Source organism: Rhinopithecus roxellana, chromosome 1, assembly GCF_007565055.1.
Source record: "Rhinopithecus roxellana isolate Shanxi Qingling chromosome 1, ASM756505v1, whole genome shotgun sequence".
Lineage (NCBI taxonomy): Eukaryota > Metazoa > Chordata > Mammalia > Primates > Cercopithecidae > Rhinopithecus > Rhinopithecus roxellana.
The window spans coordinates 83,700,441-83,713,388 of NC_044549.1; the positions used below are offsets into that span (position 1 = coordinate 83,700,441).

General features: G+C 39.9%; 1 protein-coding gene across 3 annotated transcripts in view; it reads left to right on the forward strand.

Annotated features, from left to right (window-relative positions):
- The window catches only part of PTPRG (protein tyrosine phosphatase receptor type G), a 744,286-nt gene that overhangs the window by 175,580 nt on the left and 555,758 nt on the right, over positions 1 to 12,948 (forward strand). For all 3 annotated transcript variants that reach the window (XM_010357825.2, XM_010357826.2, XM_030927161.1), the window contains exon 2: positions 12,258 to 12,362. In XM_010357825.2, coding sequence (XP_010356127.2) covers positions 12,258 to 12,362 — 105 coding nt within the window. The remainder of the gene's footprint in view (positions 1 to 12,257; positions 12,363 to 12,948) is intronic.

Genomic DNA, 12,948 nt, shown 5'->3' on the forward strand with positions numbered 1-12,948 from the left:
CTGGAAAAGAAGCAAATCTAACACCTAATAAAAATGGAGATAACAAAAATGAACCTGTAGCCCTGGGATATTCTGACTAGCAACATTAAAGTGGTTGCCTGGGCAATACTAACTCCAATTCCTTGAGTTTTTTTTTTTTTTTTTCCTTTGAAATGCCAGGGACAGGCCTGCATTGATTGAATCAAACAAAGCCGATGAGAGGCCTGTGTTTGAGGGGGAAGAAATGGTCCTACAGACTTGGAGTGAGGAAGAGAGCAGTATATTTGGTGTTTTTTCTACCTGTTAGCCCAAAAGCATATTTGTCTCTGAATACACATGCTTGATTACAGAGCCATCCTGAACAGGTGCTAAAGACAAAATCTTTCTCATTGTGCAGAGACAACTTAACGATAGATTTAATTTATGAATTAGCCTTTGCTTAGGTGTGCTCACACTGACTTATGGAAGAGTTCTTTTAAGGATTGTTTTGGGAGGCAGAGTTGAGATTGAGTCCATGCTCACATCCGTGTTAAAACAATGATTTTTTTTTTTGGAGACAGTGTCTCGCTCTGTTATCCAGGCTGGAGTGCAGTGGCGCTATCTTGACTCACTGCAAGCTCCGCCTCCCGGGCTCAAGTGATTCTCCTGCCTCAGCCTCCCGAGTAGCTGGGACTACAGGCGCACGCCAATTTTAGTAGAGAAGGGGTTTCACCGTGTTGCCCAGGCTGGTCTCAAACTCCTGAGCTCAGGCAATCCGCCAGCCTCAGGCGTGAGCCACTGTGCCCAGCCATTTTTTAAAAAAAATTTTTAATCATCACTAATGTAAGGTTCCTCAGAAATCAATAGTAGAGCCTTCTGTACCTCTACAAGTATCACACAGGCAGGAAGTTTTTTTTCTTGTATGATATCAAGGGTGTAGTTTTATGTACTATATAGCTAAGGGAAAATTTAGTAATAATGTGTATTCTTTCCTTCCTTATTTTCTTTGTGAATACTTGTATTTGGCTTGATTCTCATTAACTTATCTCTTTTCTTTTGTTCCCATTGTTCTGTCTAAGCAGTTCATTTTGTGATCAGTCCTAATTCAGATGAAGAAGGGCAAAGGTGAAGTTTGTAAAAATAATATCAAAAGAAATCTAAAAGCACTTTTATTAGACATTTGGCGAAGTAATTATAAATATATGAGCTGAATATTTGTTTTGCTTTCTAAACCTTTTCTTCCAGGAGCAGTCCCACCCCAGTCCCCTGTGCACAGGTGCAAGTACACACTCAACGATGATTCGTCTTGACTCACCCTGGGGATCGGGGTGAGGAGCCACTGCTCTTGCCCACCTGCCTCCAATCTGTTCCCTGCCCAGCAGAGTCATTTTTACAAAGCATATATTAGTAAAAATGTTCTAAAATTAGATTACAGTAAATGTTATGCAAGTCTGTAATTATACTAAAAACCGTTATATCTCAATAACACTGCTTTAAAGGAAGGCATATATCTGACCATATTGACTGCCACGTTGGTCCTTCATTGCCTTCCCAAGTTCCTTTAGGGTCCTGAAGGATCCTGACTTGGTGCATCTTCAGCCTCCCACTTCTCCCCAACATCACGTCATCAAGATTTACCAGGGAGGCCTCCGCATGCCACCCTTTTTACTGCCTCAACATCCTTGTGTGTGCTGTTCCCGTCTTCGAACCGTATCATCTCTCCCTGTCAATGCCTTCAACTAAAATGATGTCTCTTTTCTCCAAATGATGTTTCTTTCTCCGCCTCGTCTCTCTTTCTTAAGTACATTCTTTCCCCCCTTGTATTCTCTGTGGCTGTATCATGTGTGTTTCACCTCATTTTCATGTTGTTCAACCATGTATACAACTTTTGCTTTATGTGTTTATTGATTGCCTTATTGATTGCCTTCCTCATGGACTGGAAGCTCCTAGAGGGCAGGAACGGTGTAGAGTATACACTGTTGAATGCCATGGCAGCATCCTGTCATGAAAACTTGCCTATAAACACTGTTGAATGCCATGGCAGCATTCTGTCATGAAAACTTGCCTAAATCTTACCAAACTCCCTAGAAATTATCTTTTTGATAAGAAGGAGTTAGGAGCTACTTAAGCAGATGGTGAGTGTTGGAGGTGGAGTAGATAATTTGCTGACCAGAAGCACAAAGCTCGGGGAATAGATGACAATGGGCTATTGAGTGGCTGACCAGCCAGTGTTCAGGTGGTTTCTTCAACCTGGATCTGGAAGTTGGAGGTCTTTGGGTTTACTCGGGGGAAAGTTTTGGAATCAGGTCTACCCCTGTCATGATACAATGTTTTAAGCAAAGGGGTGTCATGGTTGGAGTGTCCCCTGTATTTGATCCACAGATGCAGGCCCTAGGGCTTGTGCATTCAAGGTATTTACTACCATCTACCAGGTTTGGGGATTATCTTGGTGGATATTTTTGTTATTGTGAAGCTTACTCATTTCCAAGTTCTGGATTTATTAATCACCTGCTTGCTGCTGGCACATTTTACTAGAGGTGGTAGATATGCTGAGGTTTTAAAATGGGTACCCAACCACATTTAAATAGGGCTTTTGTCCATTTCTATAAAAAAAGAAAAAAAACAAAACTTATTTCTACGTTTCACATGGAATATGTATGTAAAAATGACTCAACTGTATAAAAGGCCTATGTTATAAAGCTTATTTCTCACGATGCACTTTCTTATTTGCTTCCTTAACTCAAGTTGTAACTTAATGCTTGCTTCTTCATTTTTATTTTATTTTTGAGACAAGGGCCTGTGGCCCAGGCTGGAGTGCAGTGGTGCTATCACGGCTCGTGGCAACCTCAGACTCCTGGGCACAAGTGATCCTCCCACCTCAGCCTCCTGAATAGCTGGAACCACCTTGCCTGGCTATTTTTTATTTTTATTTTTGTAGAGATGGGGTCTTGCTTTGTTGCATTTTTTTTTCTTTTTCTTTTTTTTTTTTTTTTTTTTGTAGCAATGGGGTCTTGCTTTTTTTTTTTTTTTTTTTTTTTGTAGCGATGGGGTCTTGCTTTGTTGCCTAGACTGGTCACAAACTCCTGGGATCAAGCTATCCTCCCTGCTTGGCCTTCCCAAGTAATGGGACTTGGCCTATTTTAAAAAAAAGTATGTTGTTGTTGTTGTTGTTTTTAAGGCTAGTCAAGTGAAGCAGTGGGAATGGAGAAAGAACAAAGAAATCTGTTACTGGTTGTGATCAATTTGATACATATTTCTGGTTGGCTTGGAAGTGACTTTCTTATTTATAGACAATAACCAAAGTTTGTGTAGTTGTGATTGGAGGTTAGAAAGATCACTCCATATTTTACTGTTAATAATATTGGGAACATGATTTTATCTTAGACAATTGCCAATAGTGGTGGAAAGACTAACCTAGACAACTTCTTTCTTTTGGAATTGTTACATTTTTAGTTTTAAGAGGCTCATGTAGAAATTTTTCACTTGTGATGTTTATTTACTTTTGAGCAAGTGGAGTAGCTGTTCATATTAACTCACAGATATTTTTATGATGCCTAAAATTTAATTTTGTGAAGAACAGTTGTGGTATAGTGTCAGTTATAGAGGATTGAGAGTAATATCTGGTTCAGACCTGTGTGGTCTTGTGTAAGTAGCATCCCTTTTCTGAATAATTGTATCTAAGCTACAGGACTATTGGGAGAATTACATGAGCTTGTGTATTGATGGTAATTTTAATGATGCCTTCCTCATAGGCAATAATTGACTTGACTTAGTAAATAACTTATTGGGCCAGGCCATGGGTGCAAACTCAGATGGCCCTAGGGACTCTTTAAGAAATATAAATGAACAAGTGGGACTGGGTGGAGAAGGCACCTAGCTGGATATTCATGACTCTTCTCTAAAGAGCTACCTGCTATTCACATAGCATATTGTTGCCATTTGGGAATATGACCCAGCTCTCCCATTTAAAAAAAAAATGAAAATACAGATATTGGTGTTCTCTCCTGGAGTTTTCCACACTGGCAACTAATGAAATACACATATACCCATGCATACGTGTACAGTGGGTGAAACAAAAGTTCAGATGGGTGGCCGCGTTCAGCATGGTGGCCACCAGCATGCAATCTCTCTGCTGTTTGCCATTTCTGTTGGCCATTAAAGATTTAAAGAGATGCCCCAGCTGTAAAATGGAAAGTATAGGTTTGTGGCATTTGATATTACCCCAGCACTGTCTGTCACTAATCTTCATTTTCCTGATAATACTATAGAATCAGGAGACTTGATTCCTTCAGAATCAAACAGTAGTAAAATGATCTGAAAGAAGGGTCTTTTTATTTCTGTCTGATATTTGATGCTACGAGCCCAATTTTTTTTAGGAAGGTGCCTCTGAGAAAGAGTGAACCGTGGTATTTTTCCAATTTTCATCACAAATGTATAATGAGTTCCATTATAAATCAGTTTTATAAGTGTATCTTTTCTGAGATCTGTTGGAAGGTGTGTATTTTTTAATTTCTGAAGTTTTAAAACTGTGAGAGTTAATGGCAGAGGAATGACTCCAATGTTTTGTCCCTTTTAGCCCTTATTTATTTATTTTTTAAATAGATTCTGCCTTTTGTAACTGACATTATTTAAGAGTAAAATAATAGAGGACTTCAGTATTTTGCTCTCTGCCTGGCTTAGCTCATTTTTACAACGCTGTTTTCTGTTTCTTTTTCCCTCTAGGATAGAGCATTGCTGTGTGATTCCTCTTTCCCTTGAATTGCCTCTGAGTTTTAGTAATTTATTTTGCTTAAAAAAATCATGGCTCTATATTAGGTCTTTTTATTCCCATAAGATGATGAAAAAAACTTTTTATAGTTGAAACAGTAAGTATATTTGAATATGATAAAATAGGTAATCTACTGTAATATAATCTATTGTATTTGAGGTTAGCTCAGTATCACAAACAACTAGAAGGACCATTTGTAATGCAGTACTTACAAAGGAACATACTTTTTGATTCTACTTTTTGGGACACTCACTGAGCACATTTTACTACAACTGATTGATATACAGGCACAAAGGAAATCAGAAACTGATCAGAATATTTAATTACTTTTAACTATAATTTGATACTTTTGCCCATTGTAGGTACAAAAAAGATAAAGATTTATTCATTTTAGACTATTGTGTGGGATTTAATGTTCTTAAATGCTCTTTAGAATTTAGAGAAAATTGCACTTGATGGAGAGTTCACCATCCTTGAGGGATCTTTAATTTGTTTGTTGTATGTGCCATTAAAATAGATATAAAGAGCCTGCTTAACTACTTATCTGCCATTCTGGATATCTTCTTTCTAGATTGGAAAATGTGAGTGCCCGTTGCTTATTTTTAGTGGGCTTATTTTTTGACAGTATCTCTGGGAGAAGAACTAGGACTCCGCATATGAGAGCGATCCACCCATCACCCTGAGTAGTTTTCATTTTGGCGCTGGAGAACCAGAATTTCTTTATTCTGATGTTCTCAATTTTAGATGGAAGCTGACCTATTCTCCCAGACTTCTCAGTCCTTTGGAATGACCTAGAATTGGACATACAGTTAAGGAGAAATACCCTTATATGTTACTACACTGTTTTGCTTTGATTACAGGATGTGCAGCCGTATTGCAGATGGAACTTGGGGATGTTCTCATCACAGACTCACTCTGCTTTCACCTTTGTGTAACCTTTGTCATATAATCACTTTTCCCTGTAGGAGATAATGTCATAGCAGAAGTCAAGTGGACCATGGCTGGTTCAATACAGTAAGGTGAACCAGTGTTGTGGACGAATGCCGGGGTTATTTTGGAATCCTTTGTGGCCATGTATCTTCCTTTTCTTGGTGGACACCTCAGACTTTCATTCACATTCATATATACAAATGCATGTGTAAATGGACCACCTTTGTCAAAAACAGTAAGACATTCGTTGTACTCTAATTTCAATCATGCATTTGCAATCTTGTAGGAAAAATATTCTCTATGGATATATTATGTAACAACATTTATTCATAGTCAGTATAGACTCAGTGACCCTTTCATCTCTCTGAGAGTAAAACTTAAGAAAAAAACATCTATGTTAAGAATGCTGTTGTATGTGGTATTCAGAGGAGCCGGGCTGTTTGTATGAAAAATGTTGAGCCTGCAAATTAACACAGAAGAGTTAACATAGCTTGCAAGTCTTTTTTTCCCCGCAAGTCAATATTTCTGTGAAACACTGAGAGTAAGGATTACACAGAATCCTCCTGAAGACACAGTTAAGGCAGATGGGATACACATCTGCTTTTTTATTCTAGAATAAAAACATTTATTCTTATAAACTATGTCCGGTGGCTGTGGGAAATTAAATAAGGCACATAGGAAACAGTTGCGTTGATAGCTTCAGTAGTAGGCGACTCTTAGGATATTTTTATAGGAAGAAATTGGGCCTTTGGGTCTGGAAACATTTTTATCTTTTTTTGCTTCAGGCTGGAAATGAAGTAGGCTCAGCAGAAGTTCTGAGAAGAGATAGAGTTTAAGGAAACTCCCTGATGAAAATACCTGTCACTCATTTAGCTCTCTGCCTAGCAACCAACTTGACTTAAGATTCCTCCTGCTGAGTGAGACATAAGCATCATTGGCTAGTTAATACTATTGGTTTTGAAATTTCCACTTTTATCTTGTCAAAATTGAGAGACTCAAGTTTTCCTGTGTGATGGGAGTCACTGTATTCTTCCTTTCTAAACCCATTTCATTATTACACTATTCAGACTACTTAAATTTGATATTCCTGATGCCCAGGTCTGTCAGCCCATAGGGGGGTCTGTGTGTGTGTGTGTGTGTGGGTTAAAATGTCACTAGAGATGACCTCTTTGAGGAGGAGAATGCAGCAATATATAGCATATACTGCTGGGCTTCCCTGTGTCTTACATAACTAATATTCCAATTTTTTGCTGTGCTGTAACATGACTAAAAGTCCTCCTAAGCTTTTCACTGAAAAATGACTTCCCCTCCATAAACCATAGTGGGCTTGGTGCTGTAGCACTTGGTAGAATATATGTTTGCATAACACCATGTCTTCCCTCTTGTTATTCACATGATAACCATAGGCAGATTTACACTTATTGTCTGTTCTGAAGAGTGAAACTACATATTTTCATAAGCATGCTCCATTTTTAATTGTGTAATTAAGTTGCTGACATAAGCAAGTATGCAATTTCACATTAAGGTGAGGATCTGTAAAGGCATTCATTTGCATAATTTAATTTTCTGCACAGAAGATATTGAAAATCAATAGCATGATTCATAGGCATACCATATCGTTGCCACGCCGCCTTTGGTTGTCTGTTTGAGCTTAGAAGAGTACAAAGAGTATTAAAATTGATTAAATTTTGGTGTGCTGACTCTGTATCTTTACTTGGGAACCACAGACTGTTTCTATTTGCAAATCACTGCTCCTTGCCAATAAAATATTAAGTTGTTTAATATACTCTATATATACTTTTTGACTGCTGTTCAAATAATAGTTTTAAAACTTGGTTTTTAAAAACGATCACCTCATCATCGATTAAAATACATTTGAGGAGAGGACTTAAAATGTTGTCTTAGTTTAAATTATGTGAGTGCCAGTAAGAAAGATAATTAGTCCTCAGACATTTTTGTTGTGTGAACATCATAGAGTGTACTTAACAAACCTAGATGGAATAGCCAGCCCACTACACACCTAGACCATATGGTGTAGCCTAATGCTGCTAGGTTACAAACCTGTACAACATGTTACTGTCCTGGATACTGTAGGTAATTGTAGCACAATGGTAAGTATCTGTGTATGTAAACAAACATATCGGAACACATAAAAGGTACCGTAGACCAGGCGTGGTGGCTCACGCCTGTAATCCCAGCACTTTGTGAGGCCGAGGTGGGCGGATCACAAGGTCAGGAGTTCAAGATCAGCCTGGCCAACATAGTGAAACCCTGTCTCTACTAAAAATAAAAAAATTAGCTGGGCATGGTGGTGCGCAGCTGTGATCCCAGCTACTCGGGAGGCTGAGGCAGGAGAATTTTCTGGCCTGAACCTGGGAGGCGGAGGTTGTGGTAAGCTGAGATCCTGCTACTGCATTCCAGCCTGGATGACAAAGTGAGACTCTGTCTGAAAAAAAAAAATAAGTACAGTAAAAAACACCTTTATAGTCTTATGGGATCAGCGTCATATATGCAGTTTTTCTTTGACTGAAATTTTATCATGTGGGACATGACTTTACTTGATTATGCTCTTACAGATAGGGGAGAGGGAGAAGTCACACATTATTGACATAGATGGAATAAAAAGGAAAAAAAATATAGTCACCTTTAGTGAGTAGTTAAAAAATAAAATATGGTGCGAGGGTTAAAAGTCCTGCCCTTTTCATTTCTGAACAGTTGCCTCCCTAAAGAATTGCTTATTTGTCACTCAGGGCCATCTCCTTTTTGCTTCATGTGTTAAGTGCTGTTTCTGATAGGTGGGCAGTGGCTGGAGAGCCAGTGAGGTTCTGGGTGGTGTTTTTGCCTGTGGCTTATGTAAACACGCACATAACATACATAGATAACACATTTTCTTATCACTACCCTCTAGAACACAGAAACCATCAGCTGTTTTATCTTTTATGTGTTCATTCAATCCCTCACTCTTTTTTTTTTTTTTTTTTTGAGATGGAGTCTTGCTCTGTCGCCAGGCTTGAGTGCAGTGGCACGATGTCGGCTCACTGCAACTTCTGCCTCCCAGGTTCAAGCGATTCTCCTGCCTCAGCCTCCCGAGTAGCTGGGACTACAGGCATGTCACCATGTCCAGCTAATTTTTGTATTTTTAGTAGAGACGAGGTTTCACCATGTTGGCCAGGATGGTCTCGATCTCTTGACCTCGTGATCCGCCCACCTCGGCCTCCCAAAGTGTTGGGATTACAGGCATGAGCCTTGCGCCTGGCTGCCATTCCCTCGCTGTGGATGAACACATACCATGCGCTGAGTTCCATTGTGAGTAGTAGGTTGACAGTAATAGTTCAGGAATATGCCTGTGCCCTATTTCCAGGGAGCTTAGAGCCCTTCATATGCCATGCCGCATGCCCTTGAGAAGCCAGTTTTCCTGCCCATTCTGACCTTGCTGTGAAAAACTCACATTGTACCTCAATACTTTGGGTAGTGTGAGGAAGACAATATTAACTTACCTTCCTTGGGATGGCTCTGTCCCTTCTGTTACCTCTTGTCGTATGTAGCAGAACCGTACCTTTTACTTCTGTCTTAAGTGAATTATGTTTAGACGGGCAGTCCTGCTGCTCAAGTCCAATTCCTTATACCACAGTGTGATGTATATGTGTGTCTGGGGTGAAGTCCAAAGCATAGGGTTGGTTGGTTGGTTTTAAAGTAGTGCAGGGTTAAGAGTCAGAGCTCTAGTACAACAATGGCCTTTTATGGGTAGAGAAATTGATGACCAGGAGTTCAAGTGATGGTTTAAAGCACATCATTGGGGTCATTTGAGGATCTTTCTTTGTACAAAAGACAGGAAAATGTGCTTTAGCAGGTAAAACTGGTCCCTGTAACTATAGACCCTAAGAGAGGGCTAGCTTCAAATCAGCTTTGTCTAGGGTTTAAATATTTTATTTTAGTTATTTTATTTAACTTTTTTTGTTTTGTTTTGTTTGTTTTGTTTTGTTTTTGAGACAAGGTCTCACTCTGTTGCCCAGGCTGGAGTGCAGTGGCACAGTCACGGCTCACTTGAGCCTCCCTGGCTCACGCTGTTGTCCCACCTTAACCAGCCAAGTAGCTGGAACTACAGACGTGTGCCACCACACATGCTAATTTTTTTTATTTTTTGTAGTGACAGGGTTTTGCCTTGTTGCCCAGGCTGGCAGGGTTTAAATTTTGTCAACAGAATTGATTTTTTGGTCGCCCTGGCTTGGTTCTATTTTTAAGGTTCTCTGTTAATCCCTTACTTGGTCGTCAACCACCCCCGCTGAGGCTTCCACCTTGTCTGATACCTTCAGGAAGAAAGAAGAATCTCTGTCATTGGCCAGTGTGCCCATACCTGAATGCATCACTGGGGCCACGAGAATGGTTGAAAGTGATTGACTGGCCTAAAGCGAACAAGGCTCACCCCTAGAGCTAACATTGGTGGTGACAGGGATTAGCTGTCCAATGCGTGACACACAGCTAGCTAGAGTGGGGGATATGATTACTACAAAACATCATCTACAGCAAATTTCCACTATGTTGTCAGGCACTAAAAAGCACTAGGGCTGGGTGCAGCGGCTCATGCCTGCCATCCCAACACTTTGGGAGGACCAGATGAGAAGGTTGCATGAGCCCAGGAGTTTGAGCTCAGCCTAGCCAACACAGGGAGACCCTGTCTCTACAAAAATAAAAAAACAGCTGAGCATGGTGGTGTGCGCCTATGGTCCCAGCCAGTCAAGAGCCTACGTTGGGAAGATTGCTTAAGCCCGGGAGTTAAGACTGCAGTCAACCATGATCTTGCTACTGCACTCCAGCCTGTTTGACAGAGCAAGACCCTGTTTCAAAAAAAAAAAAAAAACAAAAACAAAAGCAGTATATGCCCAATGCTGAGTTAGGTGCTCTGCTCACCATAACTTGTGTTATCTTTATAACAGTCTTAGAAGGCTGGTATTTTTAGGTTCATTTTACAGTCAAGGAAATTGAGGCTCAACCACTTACCCTAATGGAAGCCACATTTATTACTAACATAGTCAAGACATGTTTTACTCACGGTTTTGATGGACAGAGGAAGGATTAATGGGGAATAGTTATTTGTAGAATGGTTTGGATGGAAGGCATCTAAACCTTCCTTGGACTTGAAAAATGAGTGGAAGCTTAGAATTTGACACGAATTCTTTGAGGAGCAATGAGCAGACATAAATGACATCAGGTTTGCTTTTTAGGTGTGTATTGAGAATTTGTAGGATTCTTATTTCCCTCTAAAGAGCTCATTTCTGGAATACCTTTGTTCAAGCATTACATCTTTTAATGCTAGTCTTTTTAATTGAAGTGTAAGCATAAAGTACTTTACAGGTTTCTTAGTTTTTCTTCATGACTTTCACATTGTCAGAAAGGCTAATGCTATCTTGGCGATATTATTCCATTGGCTAATTTGGAATACAGAATGTGTTGTGTTTTCCTGGTCCCATCATTGTCTTCAGTTGAATATACAGCTTCCGAAAACTTTCTTAAAATTTTTTTTTCTCTTTGAGAGCATGCTTGCTTTTGTTTAGGTGCATTTAAATGTTATCATTGTCAGCTGGGGTATTGTTTGCGTATAATTCCATTTCATTTTGGATTTTGGGCACCTGTGATATATTTGTCTTCCTACCCATCGGTGTTTTCAGGTGTGGGCTCACAATAAAAGAAATCTGCATCCATGAGGTAGCTGGGAAGAGAGGGCTTTGACGAACGCTGTAGCAGGCAGATGGAAGCTCTCCATAATGGGTGAGAGTAGTAGTTTTGCTGTTGCTTGGTGGATTGAACTGATTTTGAGATTTCAAATATACGTCACTAATCAGTGTTTCTTTTCTGGGCGTTGTGGGCTTTGGAGGCTTTCTTGTTTCGTATCTTCTGGCACCACAGGTGACTGTTAGTGGCCAGAAGGATGTGGAAGACTGGTACTAATCACAAGGAGTCACCTAGGTTTCAGATTGTGCTGTGTTTGGGTGGTAGAAGCCCTGGCTTTGATGCAGGGATGCTTGAGTCTGGTTTTCTCATCTGCTGCATGCCTACTGTGTGACCTGGGGCCACTTAATTCGTGTCTCTGCTCCTTAGTTCCTCCATCTGTAAAAGAGGTAGAATGACCCCGGATCTCTGTAAAGATCAAATGGGGCCAGAGGGTCTTTACATACAGGTCATAGACATACACATGCAGTTGGAACCGAAGTCTGCCATGTATGTGTGACCTTCGTCAAGTTCAAGTTCTTTCAGTTGTTGAAGCTTCAGTTTGCTTATCCATAAAAGGGCCCCATTATTGGGACCACTGTTTGTACTGCTTCGTGGTGTTTTGCAGATCAAAGAAGATAATGTATATAAAGTGTTTAGTGTACTGCATTTCTTGGCACAAAGTAAAGGTTCCTCGTCAACGATTCCTAATATTTATAATAATAATTTGTCTGGATTTTCCTATAGTTTTGTTTTTTTGTAAAATAAGTTGGTTCTAGTCAGTCATCCTAAGGACTATGATTGTACTCAGTCACCCAATGGTGTTCATTTGACCCCCTTCCTGTGTCCACTGGGATGCTGCCTTTGTCTCATTGCTGGTCTCCCTCTCTTCCAGCGTTGACAGAAGGCTACGTTGGGGCCCTGCACGAGAATAGACACGGCAGCGCGGTGCAGATCCGCAGACGCAAGGCTTCAGGCGACCCGTACTGGGCCTACTCTGGTAAGTCCAGTTGCTCTGATGGAGGTCACACAGGCCAGTTAACATCCCATTCAACTCACTTGAAAGCACACTTTGAATCACTTTTACGCCTGAGTTCTGTTGGCTCAAATCTTTCGTAGCTCACTAAAAGTTGAAATATTCGAGCCTGTTTTCCCTCAAGGTTATAAGTACCTTAATTTATTTCTACCACCTGTTTCCTCAACCTGTTTTCCCCTCAATTTGCATTTATTTCTGAACTTTACTGTTAATGAGTTATTGTACCAAACTTATAATTTTCTAAAAGACGTAGTCTTGTCTTTTCTGTTTTTTCAGGGGCTGTGATTTCAGAGAGCAGAAAATATATGGCTAGTCTTGAGCTGCTAAACGTCTGCTAAACATTACAAACATCAGATATCAGAATGCTCTATTAGGCTCTAAGCCAAGAAATGCAACTTTATTTTTAAATCACATCTTGTTCTTTGAATACGTTTTAGCTGTCTACTTGATGGTAATCTGCAGTCCTTTTCATTTTTATTTTTACTTTTACCCTTTGAGCTAGTGAAGGGAAAGAGCATTGTTCTAACTATGTTGAATGTTACATTGGAAA